This window comes from Pimephales promelas, chromosome 8, assembly GCF_988280905.1.
Source record: "Pimephales promelas chromosome 8, fPimPro1.hap1.1, whole genome shotgun sequence".
In the NCBI taxonomy this organism is placed as follows: domain Eukaryota; kingdom Metazoa; phylum Chordata; class Actinopteri; order Cypriniformes; family Leuciscidae; genus Pimephales; species Pimephales promelas.
The window spans coordinates 8,693,298-8,717,991 of NC_142776.1; the positions used below are offsets into that span (position 1 = coordinate 8,693,298).

Below are 24,694 nucleotides of genomic sequence, written 5' to 3' on the forward strand. Positions count from 1 at the left end.
CGATTTTATACCATGAACCAAATTTTCCCCTGAAATGGGGAACCAATAACAGAACAGGGAGGGAGCACAGGCGCATTTGATAGACATTCGTAGCACCCAATAATACGGCTCTGGGCATTTGTAAACCACGCCTCAAATACGTGAAAATGAACATGTGGTTTCCAGACCATGTTTCATTCTCAATGATACGTGGTCTGGCGTTAGCCAGGCTAATGAATAAACTGGTGTGTTCTAAAACAATGACAAAGTTTGCAAGTAGGAGATACAAGCATTCAAATCTTGTCTCACACTTCCGCTGAAAAGGATCACTACTACTCATCATCACATCACATCATGTCCAATCAAATGCTATCTAATCTAAAGTGTCCCGCCCCCTATGCTATAAATACCACCTGGCCAAAGCGTCCGTTGACACGTTGATTCAGTTTTCCAACTGTCATTGGTTAAGAATTAAATGGCTAGAATTTATTCACACGTCTACTATTGAATCCAACGTATTCGGACGAACTTCCATGGTGTTGTCAAGTACCACTTGCAGTCTGTGAGGTAAACTAAACGCTATTGGCTAATCAAAAGGGGGAGGAGCCATTCAATATGTCCCACCTTACCTTTCTGTTTCAGTGTATAATATGTCAGTCACCATATAAAGCTGCGCGTTCCAAGGCACTTCAGTTGGCCTTTAATACGCCCCTGCATATAATGGACATCAATGGGAAGCAAAATTGTTTGGCTAACAACATTCTTCAAAATATCTATAAGTCAGTCATACAGATTCGGAACAGCATGAGGGTGTGTAAATGACATTTTTGATTGAATTTTTTGGGGGGTACTGTCCCTTTAAGGTACTTAACCAGGACCTCTGCTTGATTTAATATGCATGCAGTGTAATTATCGTATTCACAGGGCTATTCTGACACCATCTGAAATGAGGATTAGACATAGCTGCAGACCTGGCTGGGATGCTACTTTAATTGCATTTTGCTAGGTGCTGATCACACTGGAATGGGCCGTACTCATCTCACCGTCAAAGAGTCTATACAGGGATTATTAGGCAGGCGTATGACGAGATGCCCTGCTCCTGAAAGGCCTTCCTGGCTCAGACACTTATTAATCAGCTATTTTACAGACATATAGTGGTGGCTTTAGACTCAATTAGTTGACATCTTCCATTAAACGCATGACTGGGGTGAAGGAAACCGTGTATGCTTACGTGAGAAGGACACATCACATGCTTCAACAGCCACAAACATTATGTGAGAAATATGAAATCACTGAGCATAATGACAGTCCCTCACGTGATAAAGGCACGTCCAAACAATGCAGAAGGCAACCAGATACATTTAATAACAGAATTGTGTTTTTCAGGCTTTGCAGATTGATTTACTGTACATTTTTCTTTTCATCCGATATGAATTTCTTTCAGTCGGGATCAGGCTGAAATTACATCCTGTCGCGACGACAAACAATAAATTAGTTAAAACTGCTCCAGCTCTTTTATGCAAAAGCTGACAAACTTGACAAACAACACGGATCCTAGAAGATCTATGGTGTTCTTGCAGCTTAAAAAAACCCCAAACATATCATGATGGACTTAACAAGTTCATTGCATGATGATAACAAACCAGCAGCTTCATTGTACAAAACATTTCTTTTAAATCATCAAGCTTAAAGCATCCAAGTTCTTTTAAAGTCTGAACATAATCTAAATATAAAAATACAAACCACAAAAATACATAGTCAAGTAAAAGAGTGCACTCTATTAGTGTGTGTCGGACTGTGCATTTCGTCATTAAGTGTCTTTTTAAGGGATAGTCATCGGCCATCGTTTACTCACCTTTATATTGTTTCAAGCCTGTATGCCTTTCTTCCTTCTGTGGAACATGAAAGAAGATATTTTGAGAAACAGTTCAGTGTTTCTTAAAACTATCTTTAGTTTTTTTTTTTTTAAACAAAGAAAGGCATACAGGTTTGGAACAACATGAGAGTGAGTAAAATGACAGACTGGTTATATTGAGTGAATTATCCCTTTTAGAAAAGAAAGAAAGGCACATTAAGTACATTCCCTGTTATCCTCTACAATAAGTTATAATATTTTGGATAATAACCGATTAATGGATAAAGTAATGGATAACCAATTACTATTACAGGCAAGGTTTTATAAGAAGCATTCTGAAGTGGAGCTTCAACTGTTCAAGAATTTAAATAAGGGATAAAACGTTCAACATTCAAACAAGTGCTATTACATTTCATTATAGTCTTTAAAAAAACCCTCTTGTTGAACCAGAGACAATGCAAAGTCTCAAAACACTGTACACACCCCCGTTAAGACTAATAAAAATAACTCATCTGTATACAGTCGCACAATTTGTAAAACAATAACATTGTAATACAATACTGTAAGAAAGTAACACAACAACATTGCACACATTAATGTAAGAAAGTAACACAATAACATTGCACACATTCAACATAATGTCATTAATTAAAGTTTGAGACAAGGTTTATGGAAAAGGAAATGATAGAAGTTGAATAATATTTTACACCAGAAAAATGACTTGAAATGAGTGAAAAAACAACAATGACAAAAAGTGTGCAGTGTAAAACAGCGAAATTCATATAGTGCATCATTTACCTCAGAAGACACCCGGAGCCCTTGGATCTCACTGTGTTTAGTAGTAAATAATCTGCATGAATAAAATGGCACAACAGAAAGCTTACAGGATAAAGCTGCTCAGAGAAACATTAAAAAGACAATCATGCTTTCCGGTTCACACAACATGGCACCGCATGCATTAGATAAAAAATATATACTCTCAAATAGACTTTTTCAAGAATATATTCCGCTCTAATAATATCTTTTTCATTCGAATATATTTAAATAAGCATGCTAAAACAAAAGCTTTACAAGATTTTTTTTTTAAAAAACGAGTGTAGTCGAAGGCAGCCAGACGGTTGGGTGAGTTAAAGACTTGAGAGGATGTGCTTGTGATCTGACCGGAGTGGGCACAGCGGTCAGAGCTTTTTGGTGTTTATCCAACTTTGTGGTGGGAGCTGTTGTCTGGTGGATCTTTTGGTGTGTAGTTGGGATTCAAAAGCCGCCTCCGCTGCGGTCGACCGTGACAGGTCCTCTCAGATCCAGCCCCTCCTCCACTGTCTTCATCAGGATAGCCAGACGACTGTCAGAGATTTGGCCTCTCTGGACCGCACTCATGAGCTGAACCAATCAGGGAGCAAAAAGAGAGGTATAATCAAACAGGTGATGGTAGACAGAGACATTTTTGAAAAAAAGATTTGATACCATTACTAATTTTAAATACACCTCCACTGAAAATTTTGGGATCTCTTTTTTATGATTTTGAAATAGCTCTTTAACATTCACCACAACGATCCAATCATTTCACAATAGACAAAATCAAGCCCCGCCCCACATTTTTTCTTGTTTGAGAAGCAGTTTCACTCAGATATTTGTCAAAATAGGGAATAAAAGACTATTGCTACAAAATATTTAGCATTTATATACTACAATTTAAAATATTAAATTGTAACTTATTTACAAATGTAATTTATTCCTGTCAAAGCTGAATGTTCAGCATGACAACTCAGAAATCATTCTAATATGTTGATAGCTGCTCAAAAAACCTCAAGAAAATGTTGAAAACAGTTGTGCTCCATTAGAAAAATAGTAATATTCTTTAACTTTTTAAACTATACATCAATATCTACTGTTATACAAGCGATCACGTTGTGACAAGTGACGTAGACGTGTTGTGAAGTCATGACATCAACACCATTACATTCTTTTTATTACAAATATTTGGAAATTTAACACCATTCCATTAAATATGATTGTGGATACATCATACATGTATGTTAAGTGCAAATGTGTGTACGTATAAACTAAGCTATCAGGCTAATAATCCGTTATCTGTTTGGTATGCTGGTACATAAGCAAACCAATACAGACATTAATTGTCATTACAACATGGTTCAAACTGCATTTATCAAAACATGATTTTGTAGGAATTGTACACTCTAAAAATGCTGGGTTGTTTTAACCCAACTTTGGGTCAAATATGGAAAAACCCAAACATTGGGTTAAAATGTCATTAAAAAATTGAACTCAATGGCTGAGTTTGTCCATATTTGACCCAAAGTTGGGTTAAAACAACCCAGCGATTATTATTTTTAGAGTGTAATCAGTCGCTAAAGAGAGTACCTATTAAAAGTAATTTGAGCCAATGGGATTGCTTGGGGTCCTAACAGAGACCTGGGCTGTGTTCAGTCCCAACAAAAAGTCGCGAAACGTTTTTTAAACGGAAACGGTGGTGCGTTGAACACCCTGTTCTGATGACGCAAGAGTTGCAACTATGGCAACTGAGAAGGCCATTCTTTGTGTTCTTTTTGAAGTATTTTCAGAGCCTGATGAAATCGGTATAAATACGCATTTAATACTGCAAAATATGCTCGATGTTACAGTCACTGCCCTTGCCGTCCAGAATAAAAGAGAACATCCCAATCGAGTGAAGGGATTTGTGGAAACTGTGGTTCCTAATTATTGTGATCCAACATTTGCCTTGCATTTCAGAAAGAAAAGACAAGGTGAAGGATAATCCACTTCTTTCCTGTTATGATCTATATGACCATATTATTTTTTATTGTGAATATTAAAGCTACACTGTGTGATTTTTACCCCCATCTAGTGGTGAAAAGTTATATAACCATCCAATGACTATCAGTTTCAGTTCCTCTCAATTCCGATTTCGTTTTAACTCCTACGGTGGCCAATGTAGTCCAAGATTAATATGGCTTCCAGTTCGACCTAGTCCATGAGTGTTAACTCAAACGTAAACGCGAAAGGCGAAGCTTGAATTAACGGGTATGTCCCTCTTTGACTAATGTATTTTCAAGATGGAGGGGCAACATGGCGACCGACATTAGAACCCCTTACCCGTATGTATTTTCAATAGCATATTATACTCACGAGAATACTTTATTACTTGAACGAAGTAAATATACATTAAGGAGCACATTCATTTTTGAAAGAACTAAGTGTTTTTAGCTAAGAATAAACTAAAAGAGTTACACAGTGTAGCTTTAAGCTTATCGTTATTTCAGATAACTGTTGATATGCCATATTTTTACTATAAAACTCTTACGACATCATGTCTTCTAATTTCTTCAATTGTTGCGTATACCGAGCTGCAGCGAACACATTTGTAAACAATTTTACTTTACTACCATAGACCTTATTCAGAGCAGCGCCATGACAGGTATGAAAGTGAGGCTGTGAGGGATAGACTTACCGTGTTTCCAATGGCATCCGCTGTAAAAAGCTGAATAAAGCGGCTAGATTACTTACAATTTTCCACAGCTTACATTGTCGGGAGTTTTTTGTCAACTGACATTTCTTGGAAAGATATTTTTCCAGTGTTTCATGAGCAGAACAATCCGAAAACACATTAAATAACAGGGGGTCCATCCACGGGGGTCATATTGATTACAGTCACGATCGCTCTGTGTGGTTTTGTAAGCATCAAACGAGCAGCACCCATTCACTAACATTACATTTATATGGATGGACTCACCGAGAATGATTATTTTCCTAAAAATCTTTGTTTGTGTTTATCTGAAGAAAGAAAGTAATATACATCGGGGATGGCATGAGGGCGAGTAAGCGATGAGAGAATTTTCATTTTTAGGTCAACGATCCCTTTAAAGGTTACTGGTTTAAACCCCAGAAAGGGTGATTATTACTTTTGACACCTTTCTACCCGAACCATATATATTAAACTAGTTGATTTCATAATGGTAAAAAGAACAGAATGGCCCAGCTCATTATTAATTAACTGAAACTCTAGAGACACCAGATCAACTTCATACTCATTCTGATGAAGGTACGACATTTCAGAGCTACTAATCACTGTGAACCCGTCGGCTTCTGACAAAACATGGATGTACTGACATGTAGATAACAAGCACTTTTATTTTTGGAGGATTTCACACCTACAACTACCAATCCTGACACTACGACAACCCGTAGACTATAAATAGCTATTATCACGGCTTCTAAGGGTTCATACCTGTAAGAACTCATCCAGTTCCACTTGTCCGTTTTTGTTGAGGTCCACCTCGTTGAGGATCTCGTGGAGGGCGTTCTCATCAATCTGAATGTTGAGTTTCTAAAAGAACACAAATCAGTGATAGAATCAGTATCTAAGAGACATCAGAGTCAGGCTTCACGACAATGTTAAGGGTTGCGTGAGAACCAGAGACAATGAGGGCTGAGAGAATGAAGGCTAATGAGAAATTTAAAATCGTATTCTTTGGAGATAAATACAAGCATGTGCTTCATTTTCTCCAGCAGCATTCCTGTGAAACAGATGCTCACAGTAAAAAAAAAAAAAAGCAAAGCGGAAGATGCAATTACAGGTCATCTAGTAGTTTAAATACACAGTAGTTTAAATGTGGCCCTGTGATAATCCAAAAGAAATACACTAGATTTTAAAATCACTAATATTTGTAATGTTTTTGAAAGAAGGCCCTTATGCTCACCAAGGCTCAAGTCAGGTTATCTAACAGTAGTATTCAGGTAAGATATGCTACCCAGACATTAAATAAAGAAATTAAATGTAAAATAACACTAAAATAATCCTTCTATAAACCCTATTAAAGCTAGTAAAGTTATTCAGTCAAGAGCAGAGAGTGATTTTCTCTTTATCTTTGTTGTTTGAGAATTAACATTCAATCGTGTAAGAGGTATCATATCAAAAACTGTTCACACAAAGGATGAAAAATGGTCAAGAAAAAATTTAATTATCACTCTTTTACTGCGAAAAATCTTGACTTACATTATGGACTTCAGGGAAACAATGTTATATGTACAGTATAAAAAAGCTAGAAGTAGAAGATGGTTTTTAAAAAAAAGTAATGCCTGCTTAAAATTAACACTTTTTTAAATATTATAATTACATTTAGATTATAACTCACCTCTAGAACTTGCTGGACATCCAGTGTTGTGATAAAGCCTTTACTCTCCTTATCAAATTTGTAAAAGCGCTTCTTATACCTGTTATTCATAATAATCACAATATTAGGAGAAAGGGAGATGTAGGCTTTTGTATACACTTAAACACTCACACACACACATACACACCTTGCCACCTCTTGGGCATTAAGTGAGATCTCTGAAGTCTTGCTGAGCTGCTCAGAGCGAGCTTTATAACCCATCTCCAGGTACAGGAACTTCCGTGCTGCCTCCAGTTCTTCCTATAGACACACAAAACACACAGTGCATAACTTTCCAAAGGATCAAATGGATAAACAATGGATAATTATTTATTTCCCTTGATTATTTCAGTCTGATCGTAACAGTTTGAGCGACACATGTTGTCACGGGTGGCTGTACAAAGTGCATGAAGACAAAGGAGATCAATAAAAACAATTCAATAAATCTAACTGGCAAGGTAAACTCAAGAACAGAAACAGAATTACAAAACCATGTAAATACTGTCAAGACAGGACAAAGAACTGAAAAAAAAAACAGTATATATATATATATATATATATATGAAGAGTTCAAAAGCAAAAGCCTCTAAGTGCCATTTGAAATTTTCTTCTAGAATGATCATTTTTATCAAGCTTGTATATTTAAGTTCAGTAATTTCACTTAAATTGCAATGAGGATTACCTATTAATTGTCATTTAAGTGAAATTACTAAACTTAAATATACAAGCTTGATAAAAATTATCATTCTAGAAATTTTCAAATGGCACTTAGAGGCTTTTGCATCTGAACTCTTCATATACAGACTAAGGGTACATTTACACAACGATATGCTTTCTTTGAGTTTTTCTTGTACAGACGACACCATTGTCAAAACGATCCCCATTCACATGGATCCGCGAAAAACGACTAAAAACTCTGTATTCTGCTGCCAGGCCATTAGAATGTGAGTGCCGAAGTTATGACATCACTTTGTAGGCCAAAACGTGGAAGTCAGTTAGCATTTTAGCACATCCCGTTCCCTCGCCCTAAAGTCTATGGGTTTTTTGAATGGGTTTTTGCTAAATCGCCTGAAATAAGGTCTATGGTGAACAAAACCTCTAACAAAATATTTTCACGTTTTGATCTATGACATGAAACACACCAGTTATAACCTGTTTGTGCTTTTTTAAACTTTATTGTGTCTGCTTGTGGTTTTTAAACTTTATATAGGCATCAAAATGTATACATTTTGGATTAACTTGTAAAGATCATCTTGATAGACAAAACATGTAAGGGTCACAGCCCTTCGTTGAACACAGATCTTATTTTTTTACGATTTTCCAAAAGTCTATGGGGAAAATGCTCAGCTTTTTGATCAAGGGAACCCATGCGCCGCTAACTTCCGAGTTGTCCTACAAAGTGACGTCATCACTTAGGCACTCTATAGACGGAACAAGTAACACGCATGTGCACAAAGTCATCGTCTTCAGAGATTCACGTTTTTGTTGTTTACACGGAGACCATTTTCAAAAACTTGCACTTGGAAACCCAAGTTTTACGTTTTTAGTTGAAAATGGTGTTGTGTAAACAGCCCCAAAGTAACTGACACAGACAAGGAAACTAAGATTAAATCCGAAATCGCCCCCTATACCCTCAAATAGGGCGTTATTTGACAGGACAGCCATTTGTAGTGGTATCCGAAACCATATTGAGTGCACTTTTAAATCCCACATTGCACTGCAATAACGAGTGTGCAACCGATGTACGCTCAACGGCTGTCCGCTTGCTCATTTGCATTCAAGTGAACAGTATTAGTGGACTAACGTAGGGAATAGTGAAGGAGCCAAAGAGGGTTTAGATTAAGATTTCGGATTCAGCCCTAGTAAGAGGAAAACAGAACTAAAACTGAACAGAGCATATTCCTGACACACGTCAGTACAGCTTATTTTGTGAACATGTTACAGTATAATGCATGGTTTGGAAATAGACTGTAACAGAAGGACGGATAAGTTAAAACCTATATAGACCGTTAGCAGTAGACGTCACAGTTGTGTGCACTTACATTGAACTATGGTGGAGGAAAAATAATGGCAACAAGTGGAGGAAAATAAGTGAGATCCGCAGAATAAAGAAACAAATTGTCTTGTTGTGCCTGATGTTGGAATCAAGGAAAAAAAAAAAAAAGATAAGTCTTCCTTTTTATGGAATACCATTTTTTAAAGATGCACTTTGAAGCTAAATGAAGATGTTTATGGGTTGCAAGTATTAAACGTACATCTTGGACTGATGACACCTGTGATGAGTAGTCTAATATTAAAGCATGAATTTGATGTAAACTATAGATCTACATTATATTCACATACTGTGTGTGCAGTTTATACAGGGCATGGTGTATTAAGCCTAAAGTTACAGCATAAAATATTTTAACATTTTACATAGATTACATATAAACCTATACTATTTTTATCTCACAAATCTGACTTTTTTCTCATAAATGCGAGTTAATATCTAAATTCTGAATCAATCAATCAAATATAAAGGGTGGAATATGAAATTATTCATATAAAAGTAAATTGCATTTTTTATAGCTTTTTTTATTTTTAGATAAGATTGAGAATGTTTGAGGCAGTAAAAATGATTCAAATCCAACCGAAATTCAAAACATGAACGTTCCTGCAATGCACAGGCTGAAAACAGAGCTGCGATATACCTGCGCTGAATCCAGGCTCCCAGCAGAGCATTGTGTCGGTGTCCGTTCATGTGCGTGATGGGTGTGGAGCACCTGCATTGTGAGCAGATCTGAGCGCTGAACTCATGGGAACCGAACAGCATGATCGGTGCTATTATTAGTGCTTCTGTTTATCAGACAGGAAACCCATGATCAACGTGCAACAGCTTGAGTAACTCTATCACCTTTTTACAAACGCACTACACACACACACTCCCGTGAGCACAGACGTAATAGCCATAGTCATCTAGAGGTGTTGTGCTTGGGCGTTCAATGTACAATTGAATTGTGTTCTTTTCCTGCAGTGGAGACTCGTAGTTAAAAAAGACTATTTAAGAGTCAAACTAACAATAGCTGAGGTCTATTATTAACTGTTACCTAAATTAACCTGGCTGAGACCTTTAGCTTTCGGTCAGGAAAAAAAGTTGTGTTCAAGGCGAGGGTAACAGGTTTGTACAGTCAATTTAGAAGATAAATTCCATACATAACATAAGTTCATACATACATCATTGCCAAAACAAAATTTCAGATAAATTTGAATTGTGATTAGAATTCATTTACAGTCTTAATGTGAATTTAATGTGGATTCTGCTTTCATTTTCATTTAAAAAATCCACATAAAAAGCAGGATGAGCCTGCCTCTGAAAAGAAATATACCATGATGTAAAATGACATACTTTCTTTTTCTCCTCGGTCCACTGCAGTTCTTTGCCCATGATCTCGACGATACGTGGCAGAGCCTCGTCTGCAGCCTGAACGTTCAGAAAGCCCAGGCGTGTTCGACGAGCAATCAGATCGATGGCTGTACATGCGTACTCCTTTATAGCATACTGCACCTAAACCCAGACAGAAAGCGTCACAAAAATAAAATTAATACCCTTGTCTTGTTCAATACACAACAAACACATGTATTCTCAAAATCATGAATCTTAGATTCTAAGCAAATACGGAGATGTTTTATTCAATATATATGTGTACAGATGTTTTGAAGTTTATTTATGGTCTAACATAAAAATACATACAAGTTAGAGATGGATCCATATTGGATTTTGCTCGTACAAAAATAATTTGTTTAAAGGGGTCATCGGATGCCCATTTTCCACAAGTTGGTAAAATACTTTAGGGTCTTCATGTAAAGTTTGTAATATACTTTTATTAAAATTCCTCAATGGTTGTGTAAAATAACTCTCTTTTTACCTTCTCAAAAACTGCATTGTTCAGTGACCCGTTTCGGTGCATGTCTCTTTAAATGATAATGAGCAACTGCTCACCCCAACACTCTCTGCTATGGCAACCTGTGGAATGCACTCGCAGTCGCAATATATATCGGCAATCATATTGGTATAGGCCAATTGTAGCATTTTAAAATTGCTGGCTGAAAAGGGAAGCTGATGATAATAATATCCGAGTTAATAATGTTCCAATATGGGAATATGCTAATACGGGAACAGTCTGTCAGTGGTCGTGGGTGGAGCATGAGCAATATGACATCATAATGCTCAGAAAATCCAAACGGCTTGATTATTGATAGTGAATGGATTTTTTTCATTGTATGGTGGTTGTGTCCACACACTGCAAAGACACATTTATATGCAAACAACATATAAAAGTGAATTTTGCAAATTGCATCCGATGACCCCTTTTTCATTGAAAAAGACAATAAACAGATTATTGGGCTGATACTAGTAAAATGTATAAATTTAAAGTGATAAAATGGTTGTTTTTAGTCTTTTCTTTGGCCCAGAGAGAAGTCACAGTAGTTTACATTGAACTGATGGCAGATACATACAAGTTTATTGTGTTACAAAAATTTCAATAATTTCCAGAAAGAAAAATAAGATTTTTATGTATAATGCAGTGCTATTAATTCTAAACAGGCCCGAAATACATCAGGACTCTTATTTTGAAATATCAGTATGTTACTACTCCCAGTTGCTCATTCAAAAAGATGAGGGAGATTAAATATGGACTCTTACAACCATCTACAATTTATTAATATATAAAGTAAGCCTTAAAGTAAATATTGTGATTATTAAGATTAGATCATAAGCGATTCCTTGGAATAAATGCAAACCGCTCTGAAACCACAAGCCTGTAGAACGTTGCCTTTAATAATTCCTGTTTTTTCTTCCAACTTTAAGACGTTTTAAAATGGTAATTAAGACTTTTCTTGAAACGTTTAAGATATTTAAAGCTGCAGTCCGCAGTTTTTCCTCTTTGTCGCCACCTCTGTTCGAAATCTGCAATTGCAGTTATTCGCGGAATTATCAGCTTTATGTGGGTTGTGCCACGGCACGGCACAGCGCGAATGAATCCAGTGTTTTGAGGAGAATGTGCGTCTGTCAGTCACAGTGCCGGTGTGCATACTGTCATTCAGAATCACAGATTCTACTTTTTGGAAGCAAGAACAACATAAGAATTTTCACCCTAAATTGTCATTCAAACAAGTAAGAAACCACTCCACTTTTGTTCTTCTGACCAACTGGGAAAAAAAGCAATGCTGTAAATCACGCTGATTAAATCTAACGATCGCTTATAATATCATGTCAAAGTCAAACCGTGCAAAATTATACTTTGTTCTCAAACTGTTAATGTTAACAACATCAGCATTGCAGGACTACATTTAAGATATTTATTTTCTTTTTCTTTCTTTCTTTCTTTCTTTCTTTCTTTCTTTCTTTCTTTCTTTCTTTCTTTCTTTCTTTCTTTCTTTCTTTCTTTCTTTCTTTCTTTCTTTCTTTCTTTCTTTCTTTCTTTCTTTCCTTCTTTTGCATGGGCTGTGAGAAACATCATCCAACATCCTCACGCGCAACATAGCCTACTTCTTTATGTGTACAGATGTGATGTAATGACGCAAAGACATGCTCAAATCTCCCGCGGAAATCCACCAGTACCACTGGAGTTAAAATCATTATTACAAGCTTACCATTTTGAATCGAGCTACGGCAAGCAGGATATGTTAACACTGGCTGGTTATGTACTTACTCAAAAATTTATTTTTGATCATTTTTAAATCAAAAAAAGTTACGGATTGCAGCTTTAAGATGTTTTATGACCTTAAAAATTTAAGGAATCGTGGGATTTAACTTTAGCTTTTTTTTTTTTTACATTTTTTTTAAAGACAAATCAGACTTCTATGTATTTTTAGGTTGAGTGCATAATCTGCAAGATTTTTAAATGTGGATTGTTTTGGATCAAAATAAACTTGCATTTAAAACTGAACGCTCGGATCCTCTTCAAATAAAAAAAAAAGCTTGTCTGAGAAAACAGTTGCTTATGTAGAATTGTTCAGCAAAATGGTGAACCAGAAGTAAATATTTAAGTTAATTAGAGTTTCCGAGTGCTTACCTCACTCTCAATGTAGGGAAATTCAGAAACAAGGCGTTTCCCCAGAATGGGCCATCTCTTGCCTGTCACGTGGGCCATCTTAGCTACTTCAAACGCTCTTCCTCCGTAGGTGGCTGCCAAGTGCTGGGCAACCTGTGAGTTTAGAAAATAAAAATATTATTCCTTAGGGCTTTAATAACTGTAACCACTAGTAGTAACTGGTGGTGGGAAACCCGCTGTAACCATGGTTAATCTAAGATTTTAAACATGTTTACTCCAGCTGTAGAGATGTTTTCTTCATACAGTAGTTCTTCAACTAGCTTATGAACACTTATGCTTCGTTAAGCATTCTGACAAATAAACACGACCCCGTTTACATCGATTCGAACTCTTCTTTTATATCTCTCACCAAAGGTCAAGTGCTGTCAAAAATATCTGCATGCTGACCTTTTTAAATATGCTGGCAAAACAACATCCATGTTAGCGCTACGGCTCCATCAAGCTCTCGCGCTTCCAAACAAGGGTTTGCCAGACTTTCTCTTCCCCACAGAATCATGGGGGACTGAAGCGTTATAGAGCAGTTGAACCTGCTCCAAACAGCTCTGACTGGCAGAATGCTAAGCAGTTAGGCTTCAAAACACACCTCGTTTTCCAAGCCGTAGTCTTGAACCAAGCGAATGTACAGGGTGGGGGTCCAGTCCTTCCCACCCTCCAGCATCAGACCGACCGTCCTGCTGGGCCCGGCTGAGAGGTTATGGGCCTTTATGGCCTCATCAAGTGTCTCCTCAGCCATGGAACGATAGGTTGTCCACTTCCCACCTACAGCAGACAGAGTGTTATTACTAAATCTTAATACGACCTCAGTGGAACACTTGTCAATAACCTAATTCCCCGATTCCTCATTACAAAACAAGAGTTTGTTTATTTTCAAAATCAAAATGTAAAATGTTTTTGTTCTTTTATAATTTTTGCATTAAAAATATTGTTTATTGATCCGAACATACACTTACTGCTCAAAAGTTTAGGGTCAGTAGGATTATTCAAATTGACAGCAAAGACTTTTATTTTGTATTATATTAAACTACTACAAATAAAGTGTTCTGTTGAAGTTTGCTATTAATCCTGAAAAAAAGTAACTTGGTTTCAACAAAAATATTATTAAGCAACTGTTTTCAACATTGATAAAATAAGAAATGTGTCTAAATTACATTTAAAAAGTCAAATTGAAAAGAAATTGTAATAATATTTCACAATATTACTGTTTTTACTGTATTTTTACAAAAAAAATTAATTCAGCCAAGGTGAACATAAGAGACTTCTTTTAAAAACATTATTTTAGGAGCCATTCATGCATCAATAATTTCAAACTTTTTCACACTGTACAAATCCAATTAAACCAAAAAACCAAAAACAATTTCTTTCCTAAATAAGGAAAGAAAACAAATTATTGGCACTGACCAGCAATGGTGACGAGTCCACTGTCGCTGATGTTGACGATGTGGTTGCGACAGATGGACTGTGTGTCTTTGGAGTTGGGGTCGGTGACCAGCGGACGAATGCCACTCCAGGCCGCCAGGACATCCCCTCGACGCACTGAGAACCAAAGAAATCAGAAACGCTGACAATCTCTGACAGCTGAAGTGTGTGCGCCGTGAATCTGATTGACAGGGCTACAATAGGCTACGCTATTGTGTGTCATACATGAAAATGACAGTGATGTCTGCAATAAAAGCTATTTTGTCTGATAAATGACCACGGGGGAACATGGAAAGCGAGATTGTCCGTAAAAACTTGAATTGCTTTGTGACTTTGTTAAACCAACAAACCATTACTAGGACATCATGTATGAGTCCGGAGTCAATTTCCCTATTGTGGCGACATCTCAAGCATTAATTATTAAGAGGGAGTTGTGTATCGATCCGCGGTACACCTGCCACTGTAATATGCAGGTTGATATTTCTGAATGGGGGGAAAAACATAGACAGCACTCTCATTATCAAAGGGCATCTCTGAAACATTTATGACAAGGCTAGGGAGCTCAGCAGACAGCAGACTTGGGAGACCAATAACACACACACCTTGAGTCTAAATGAACCTCAGCAATAGACCGCTGGGCTGTCGAATGCATTCAAGTAATCTAATTCTCAAGGGGAGAATTCAGTCCATTTCCAAGCTGTGGAATGCACTCGGAGACTTCTCGAAGAGTCACGATCGCCATACCTATTAGGGATACGCAATATATCGGCAATCATATTGGTATAGGCCAATATCAGCATTTTAAAATGACTGGCTGAAAAGGGAAGCTGATAATAATAATATCTGAGTTAACAATATTCCAACAGCAATTTGTCTGTAAACACTAAAAATTCTCGATCACCTGTAAGACTTTCATTCGTCTTTAAAACACAAATTACATTTTTTTGATGAAATCTGAGAGCTTTCTGTCCCTCAAACATGCTTGAGCTTCTGATGTGTGAGTTGATGAATGTTAATATGTGAATAAAAGCCTGAATTCAATCTATTCACCATATAAAGAGCTTGATTCATATGGATTAGTTTTACGATCTTTTTATGAACTTTTTGAAGCGCTGTGGTAGTTGTGTAGCTGTCAATGGAGGGACAGAAAGTTCGCAGATCGTTTGGGTTTAGAAAAACACGAGGGGGAGTAATTAATGAACAGAATTTTCATTTTTGGGCAAACTAACTTTAAACACAAAATTAAATCTAGAGTTCACTCTGTACATTTGTTCAAGAATAATCTTAGTTTTATCTTTCCTTTAAACACGTTTACCGGTTGTGGATTGGATTTTCTGTAAAGCTACTTTGAATGACATTTATTTAGTAAAACTTCCACGCAAATAAATTAGAAACCAAATTTGTTTTGGAGTGTTTGATGCATATTTGGTTAGTTTCCATTCAGGTTTTCACTTCTAGATTGGCGCTTATGTGTGGAAAAAAAAAGGAAAACCTTAAAGGGATAGTTCACCCAAAAATGAAAATTCTGTCAGTATTTACTCACCCTCATGTTGTTCCAACGCCGTAAGGCCTTCGTTCATCTTCGGAACACGAATTAAGATATTTTTGATGAAATCTGAGAGCTGGATCACTCCTCCATACAAGTCCATAGGCTTCTTGAGGGATTGAAACTCGCTGGCCTCAAAAAGTTATTAAAGACATCGTTAAAATAGTCCAAGTGACTACAGTGGCTCAATCTTAAGTTTATCAAACGACGAAAACACTTTTTGTGCGCAAACCCCCCAAAAATAACGACTTTATTTCAAATATTCTTCTCTCTTGGCCTCGAGTCAGGTTACTAGTTTAACAACGTATGATCTGTTGTTGTACGTCACACGCATCACACTCATGACCAGCGTCGGTCAATAGTGAGCCTACGTGTGACGTAGCTCTACGCTATCACACTATGTTAACTGACTAGACTCTCAAAGAGAAGGAAGTGAATAGTTGAAATAAAGTTGTTATTTATGTTTGTTTTTGCACACAAAAAGTATTCCCGTCGCTTGATAAATTTTGGATTGAGCCACTGTAGTCGCTTGGACTATTTTAACGATGTCTTTAATAACTTTTCGAGGCCGGCAAGTTTCAATCCCTCATGAAGCCTACGGACTTGTATGGAGGAGTGATCCAGCTCTCAGATTTCATCAAAAATATCTTAATTCGTGTTCCGAAGATGAACGAAGGTCTTACAGGGTTGGAACAACATGAGGGTGAGTAAATATTGACAGAATTTTCATTTTTGGGTGAACTAACCCTTTAATAGATGTATATCTACCATCTAAAACATAAAACAATTATTGGGAATCAGCTAGAAATTCTATATGGATGCCTTCCAATTCCTTTACATTGATCCTAATTTAATTAATCAACTGTTTAGACATTTTAAATGAGAATATATATTGGATTTTTTTTTTTACTTCTGTCTGTTCATCTCTGCAATCATCCCCCTCTCTCTCTCAGACAATATCTCTACTTGAGGGACAAACAACATCTTGCCGCAACACTGTCAGTGTGACAAATCTCCCACAGTCAAAACCCTTAAGCTGCCTTCAGTAGAGCAGTTCAGTCCAGCCTCAACCCTCCATCCAGAGGCAAGGTCTCTGTGTCACTCCTCCATCGCTCAGTCCATCCCCATTCTCCATGATCTGCTTTATTCACACTTTCAAACAACCCTCCCAGGTCACTCATTCTTGCCCGGAACAAAGCAGAAGACACCCTTCCACACGGCAGCCGTCGCATTGTGCTTTTTAAGTATGCAATCTGTTAAACACAGACAGCCAGATGACTTTCTACAGTAGCTGAAAGACAGCAGCGCTGAATGAGATAACGAGGCTCAACAAACTCCCAACAATCAGAGAAAAGAGGAAGCATTTTTTTGCGAAGGGAAAATTAGTTATGAAGCTAATCAATCAAGCAATCAAGCCCGCATCCACGGCGCTTTGAACAATTAGAGGGCTGCGCTCAAAAATCAATACCTCTGCTTTCATAGGGAGTGGTACACTGTGGTACGAATATTTTATTCATACACTACCGATCAAAATTTTTAGGTCAGTGTCATTTTTTTCAATTGATCAAAAGTGACAGTACATTTTTACGTTGTTACAAAAAAAAAAAACTATTTAAAATAAATGCTGTTCTTATGCTTAGGCAGCACTCATTTTTATTTTCAATTTCAATAATAATAATAAGAAGAAATGTTTCATGAGCACTAAATCAGCATATTAGAATGATTTCTGAAGGATCATGTGACCCTGAAGACTAATAGAAGATGAAAACTCAGCTTTGGCATCACAGGAATAAATAATGTTTTAAAAATATATTAAAATAGAAAAGTGATTTTAAAATAATGTTCCACAATATAACTGTGTTTTTTTTATGCAGTCTTCCAAAAATATTAAAAGAAATCAGACGAAACCCAGTCTTTTGAATGATAAATTAAGAACTGCAGACATTTTTGAATTCTAGGTGTCTTAAAATGTTGTTTACATACGCAAATGAGGCATTATAATTAATTAAATATGCACTCATTTGCATACATTTCCAGTACAAAAATCTGAGCATTGGACAAAGCCGTTTCTGTAATCTTGTGTAATTTTGTTGACATATATTAGTCATTTTAAAATAATATTCCACAATATAACTGTTTTTATTGTGTATTGTCCAAAAACATTAAAAAAATAAGACAAACCCAGTCTTTGTAATGATAGTGCATATAAAAATTTGGTCAGTTCAATTGAGTCACACCTTCTACAAACTGTTTGGTTAGAAAAAAAATTATCTAATCATCCTCATGTTGCTCAATCCTCAAAGCTCTTTTTCATACGAAAAATTTGACAGCATTTCCTGCTGCCATTCCATAGTATTTTTTCCCCATGGAAGTCAATGGGGTCCAACAACTGTTTGGTTAGCCATATTCTTCAAAATATATTCTTTTGTGTTCAGCAGAAGAAAGAAATTCATACAGGTTTGGAACAACTTGAGGGTGAGTAAATAATGACAGAATTTTCCTTTTTGGATGAATTATGCCACCTCTAAAAAGACTGAAACGTCACAACAGGAGTCTGAAAAAACAGACCTTTTGCACAAATAGTTTAAGATTAATTTCTTTTTTTTAAATTATTCGGCATTTCTTTTCCCCAAAACTACTAAAATAATGACTATTACATTTTTATTGCATATTGCATTTTTAAGGCACCCCAGGTAAATAAGGTAAAACATGTAACTAATAGACATCATACTTCCTCAATTGATTGATTACATTAAGAACTGCAGACATTTTTGAATTCCAGGTTTCTTAAAATGTTGTTTAAATATGCAAATGTAGCATTATAATTAATTAAATATGAACTCACATTTGCAGAACAAAAATCTGAGCGTTGGATAAAGCCATTTCTAAAATCTTGTGTAATTCTGTTGACATATTAGTCAATGGCGGCGGGGTGGATATCTATTTTATCACTAAATCTGCAAATTCTCTTAAAAATAAATGTTAATGTTTTTAAAATCAGTCAAATTATATATGAACAAAATTCAAAACTTTAGAATATAGATAGGAATAAAAATGTAAAGTTTGGTGTAGCTACGTCAGTGGATGAGCCTCGTTTTGAGAAAACGGCCTATAAAGATACATATTGTAATTGAAATCTACTGACACAAATAGACAAAGTGCAATAAAATAAACACTTAAAAGTGCATTAGGACGTTTTCTTTCTACTAGTCTGAAACAACATTATAATCCCAAAACTGACCAGTACATGAAAAACAAGTGTTTTGCCTGTAGTGTCTTCAATTAAAAAGATTGTGAGTTTTCCATTTTGCTCTAGGTATAGCATTGTCAGCATGTCACGGTTTACGACCATTCTAAAGAAAAGGCATAGGCAGGGTTATATTACCTTCTACATCAGGGCTGAGGTAATTGCGGACTTCATTCAGGATGAAGTTGATGTCCTCCTCCATAGGGATGGGATGGGCTGTGACTTCAGTGGGCGTGTCTGTGGTGCCGGCGATAGTCATCTTCTCCCAGGGAAGGAAGAATATGACACGTCCATCACTGGTGGCGGGGTCTAGCAGACCCATGTTGTCTGGGCTGTAATGGGGAGGAGGATACAGATGCACGTCATCTCTCTCGCTGCACTGTCAACACCATTAAAAATACACTGGTGGAAAAAAGAGGTAGAGTAAGTTTGAAGGATTCAGAGAGGTACCTGTAGTATCCAGGGATGACAATGTGCACTCCCGCACTAGGCTGGCAGATGTTGGGAGTTTTCTGGTTGTCCATTTTGCGCAGTGAGTCAGTGAAGGGGCCGGTAGCGTTGATGACACATTTGGCACGAACGTCAAACTCCTGCCCTATAAATGGCAGAGTGAGGTGTTACTCTGAACTGTGCACAGCTGACCTGACTCAAGGGGTCATTTGCTAACAATGGAAGACGAGACTCTTGATAAAAGGATTGTGAGCAAAAAATGTTAAAGGATCTGAGAGGTGATAAGTTAGTGCTGGTTTGTGGGAAAATTCATCTTTAAAAAAAAAGCAAAGATTCAAGAGACAACCTGTATGTAGACTTTACATTAAGATCTCTGTCAATATTTTGATTATTTAAAGTGGTCCTGTGTTAAAGGAGTAGTTCAAAGGTTACGAAAAAACCTTTGCTGATAATTTATTCACCCCCATGTCATCCAAGATGTCCATGTCATTCTTTCTTCAATTGAAAAGAAATGAAGGTTTTTGATGAAAACATTCCAGCATTTTTCTCCATATAATGGACTTCATTGGGAACCAAACGGTTCAAGGTCCAAAAGACACTTTCACTACAAACTGCAAACTGTTCAAAGAGCTTTAAACGATTCCAGACGATGAATAAGGGTCTTATCAAGCGAAACGATCGCTCATTTAATAAATAAATAACAAAGTTTAAGTTTTATAAGCTCAAATGCTCGCCTTGCTCTGTTGTCACTCTCCTGTTCGAACTCATTCATCAAAACGAACAAATCTTTTTTTCGAGTCATTTGGTTCATTCATCAAAGAAAATTAACGAATTGACTCGTATTAACGAATTTTTGAATTGAAAAAGATTTGTTCATTTTGATGAATGAGTTCGAACAGGAGAGTGACAACAGAGCAAGGCGAGCATTTGAGCTTATAAAACTTAAAGGTCCAATATGTAAGAATTTTGTAATAAAATATTCAAAAATCACTTGCACAGTGTGATATATTTCCTGCAGTTGTGTACTTACAATACCCCAGAGAAATTCCAATTTTAAAAAGTGGCCGTCCCGGAAAAAAAATGTCGCCTGTCAATGACGCAATCCGCGATATCCTCGGTTTCCGCTCGTACTGTCATAGCATGACGTAACCATGGCGACAGACGTGGACAGCTGCGTAGTGAGTAACGTTTAGCGGCACCCAGTTCTTGTTTCGTTCAAACATAGACCATGGCAAGCAGACTTTGGGACAAACAAGGAGAACTAAAATCAGGATCAATATCAGCGTGATGTTTTTGAGATGCCAAGAGCTAGCGTCCGAGACTGACTTCCACTAGGAAGAGAGCTAGTGCCCGTGACTAATTTGGACTTGACAGAACTTCACGAGTCACGACTTTACAGCTTTATTAGACAGGTGAGCAAATGTACATAAAACAAATCAATGTTATAACGTTAGCTTGACCATACGAAATGTTAGAATATGGTCAGTATGTTATTCTTATGTTGATCTAGCTGCTAGTTTCGTATACAAACGAACTACAGTAACACGTAGAATAACGTTATAACTTTCAACACACATTTAAATGCCGTTTAGTAGTGTAACGTTATACCAAGTGGAACAGCGCTCCGTTTCCCTCACAAGTTTAATTCGTCTAATTAACTGACCTGTGCGAGTAATCCAGCACTTGCGTGTAGTTCAATAGAATGAAATTTCCTTATTCCTTTATATCCGCGGGACTCGCGTGTGATATGTCTCTTATGAGCAATCACGACTTGCTTCATACCACTGTAATGTTAAAAAACATAACATAGAGTGTTTTCACTATCCATAAACATTATTAGGTCCATCAGCTTGACAGCAAGTCCCATCATTCAGCTCGTAACTGCGTCATAAACATATGCCTTTGTTATTGTTTTGGCCCTCTTGTGGCCAAAAAAGTTACATATTGTAGCTTTAAACTTTTTTTCTTTTTTTAAATGAGCGATCGTTTCGCTTGATAAGACCCTTATTCATCGTCTGGAATCGTTTAAAGCCCTTTGAACTGTTTGCAGTTTGCACTGAAACTTTCTTTTGGACCGTTTGGTCCCCAGTAAAGTGCATTATATGGAGAAAAATCCTGGAATGTTTTCATCAAAACCTTAATTTCTTTTCGACTGAAGAAAGAAAGACATGGACATGGCAAAATTTTATGGCAACATACAGTCATTTCAATACGAATCCACTCGATCTGAAATTTCGCGTGAGGGCGAAAGACTTGCCCACGCAGATTTCGCAACAGGTTCAAGTTGGTCACATGTATTCGTCACGTTGACCAATAGAAAGCTGCTTGGTTTGAGTGTGACTTCAGAAGTGACTTCTGTTTGAGCTTTATAAATATTGACATCATTGACAATAGACTATGTACCTTTTTCGTCAATGAAAATTCTGCAGTATTTCGCTTCGTGACCACAACTTTTTCACTGAATGCAAGTTTCCTTGCACTAAAATAGATCATTTCGCTTTCGTTCCGGGCGAAGCTCACCTGTGATCATGTCTCGGCACCGGGCTCCACAAACTTTCTCTTGGCCTGTTTGTGGATCTGGTTTCTTTAGCAGATGAACCACCTCTGTGTAGTTAGCAATAGCAGCACCATGACGGGCCGCTGAAAGAGCGATGGCCAGGTTCATACGCGCATCGTTGTGCTGTCCTGAAAAGAGCCGGAGCAGAATGTCACTACTACAAGTACAGTACTTATACTTAATTCAAATAACGCCAAGTAATAATACTATTCCTAAAGTTAAAAGGAAACTTACAAAAAAATATTTAGTTTGTCAGATTTAGCTAACATCTTAACTTTAGCAAATTTTTGTAAAATTGCCCCAAAACTATAGCCAAACACTCACACACACAGGTTTTGTCAGATTTAGCTCATTTCTGGGTACAAATGTCCCCTAAATATGGTACACAATGATTTACTGTACATGCAGAGGCCACTCAGTTAAAGGGATAAAATTCTCTCATCATTTCCTCAATCCTTAAAGGAGTAGTTTACTTTTCAAAAAACTTTTGCTGATAATTTACTCACCCCCATGTCATCCAAGATGTCCATGTCTTTCTTTCTTCAGTCGAAAAGAAATGAAGGTTTTTGATGAAAACGTTCCAGCATTTTTCTCCATATAATGCACTTCAGTGGGAACCAAATGGTTCAAGGTCCAAAAGACACTTTCAGTGCAAACTGCAAACTATTCAAAGGGCTTTAAACGATTCCAGACAATGAATAAGGGTCTTATCAAGCGAAACGATCGCTCATTTTAAAAAAAACAACAACCAAAGTTTAAGTTTTATAAACTCAAATGTTCGCCGTGCTCTGTATTGTGATGCACGTTCGTGACTCTCCTGTTCAAACTCATTCATCAAAATGAACAAATCTTTTTCCGAGTCAATTCTTCGTTTCGTTCGTTGAATGAACCAAATGACTCGTAAAATTTGTTCATTTTGATGAACGAGTTCGAACAGGAGAGTCACAAACGTGCGTCACAGAACAGAGCAAGGCGACCATTTGAGCTTATAAAACTTTGTTATTTATTTATTAAATGAGCGATCGTTTCGCTTGATAAGACCTTTATTCATCGTCTGGAATCGTTTAAAGCCATTTGAACAGTTTTGGACCTTGAACCGTTTGGTTCCCAATGAAGTCCATTATATGGAGAAAAATGCTGGAATGTTTTCAACAAAAACCTTAATTTCTTTTCGACTGAAGAAAGAAGGACATGGTAATCTTGGATGACCTGGGGGTGAGTAAATCATCAGCAAAAGTTTTTTCAAAAGTGAACTACTCCTTTAAGTTCCAAATTTCATTCTCCTGCTGAACACACACAAAAAAATATTTTGAAGAATGTTTGTAACCAAGTTGATTGGCCCCATTGATCCCGTATTTTTTCCACACCATGTATGAAAGTCAATGGGGCCCATCAACAGTTTGGTTACCCATATTCTTAAAAAATATATATTTTTTTGTGTTCAGCAAAAGAAGAAAAAAATCACACAGGTTTGGAACTACTTGAGGGTGAGTAAATCATGACAGAATTTTCATTTTTGGGTGAACTATCCCTTTAAAACTTTGCTTCATGAGTCATGACTCATGACTGCAAAGTGGTGTGACAGTGTTCAATATTGTTATAGGGTCATTCGAGGCATTTAAACAATTTCAGACACATTTGAAACAAGAATTACAGGAAACCTGGAAGCCAACGCGATATCACTCAATTGCGGCAACTAAAGAGCTACTAGAATTAGAAAACGCCTCTGTGTTCTCGATGCAAAAGAACCAGAGGGATAGGTAACCCACGTAAGCATGTCTAATGCTAACACATGCTCGGGGCAACTCCACCAGACAATAAAATAATAACACAGGCAGGAAGCCTGTTTAAAGGGCACACTTCTCAAAGAATAATGTGCAGTGAAGGAACCAGCATGCTTTGTTAGAGATCCCATGAACCTGCGCTCACGGCTGTGCGCTCAAATCGTGATGCGGGAAAAACATCCATGTCGAGTAGGATAACGCGCACATACGCATGTTGGAATATCGCTAATATCACGTAAGAGGGGCCAATCGCAGCTCACACGGAAAGCTCTGTCCCGCAGCACTGGATGGGAAACGCTCGGCTGAGCTTGAATGTTTATTAGAGTACAGCTCGCAGGTACGGGCCGAAAAGAGCAGGGCTTTTGTGCTGCGAGCGAAATTATAATGAAATAAAGAAAACGTGACATTACAAATGACTGAAAACGCAGATAAGGGAGTTTTAGCATCAGATTAGATTAATAAAAAAGACCTACAGGAAGAATGAATGACATATCATAGCGGAGGAAGGATGTGACAGGCGGCTGTGCACGCGGATGAGATAGTGGAAGAAAGAAAAGGGAGAGAGGACTCAAGGAGGATGAGGGACAGGAGCAG

General features: G+C 37.1%; 1 protein-coding gene across 5 annotated transcripts in view; it reads right to left on the reverse strand.

Moving 5' to 3' along the window:
* Positions 1–1,320: 1,320 nt before the first annotated feature.
* Positions 1,321–24,694, reverse strand: part of gpd2 (glycerol-3-phosphate dehydrogenase 2 (mitochondrial)) — a 55,051-nt gene continuing 31,677 nt past the window's right edge. For 4 of the 5 annotated variants that reach the window (XM_089133862.1, XM_089133861.1, XM_039689265.2 and 1 more), the window contains 11 exons: positions 22,280–22,444; positions 19,760–19,904; positions 19,448–19,641; positions 14,499–14,633; positions 13,684–13,859; positions 13,062–13,193; positions 10,391–10,549; positions 7,154–7,266; positions 6,988–7,066; positions 6,081–6,179; positions 1,321–3,214 (listed from right to left, as the gene is read on the reverse strand). In XM_089133862.1, the coding sequence (XP_088989988.1) occupies positions 3,089–3,214; positions 6,081–6,179; positions 6,988–7,066; positions 7,154–7,266; positions 10,391–10,549; positions 13,062–13,193; positions 13,684–13,859; positions 14,499–14,633; positions 19,448–19,641; positions 19,760–19,904; positions 22,280–22,444 (1,523 nt within the window). In that variant the 3' untranslated portion in view covers positions 1,321–3,088. The remainder of the gene's footprint in view (positions 3,215–6,080; positions 6,180–6,987; positions 7,067–7,153; positions 7,267–10,390; positions 10,550–13,061; positions 13,194–13,683; positions 13,860–14,498; positions 14,634–19,447; positions 19,642–19,759; positions 19,905–22,279; positions 22,445–24,694) is intronic. The other variant, XR_005625249.2, reaches the window with a different exon arrangement.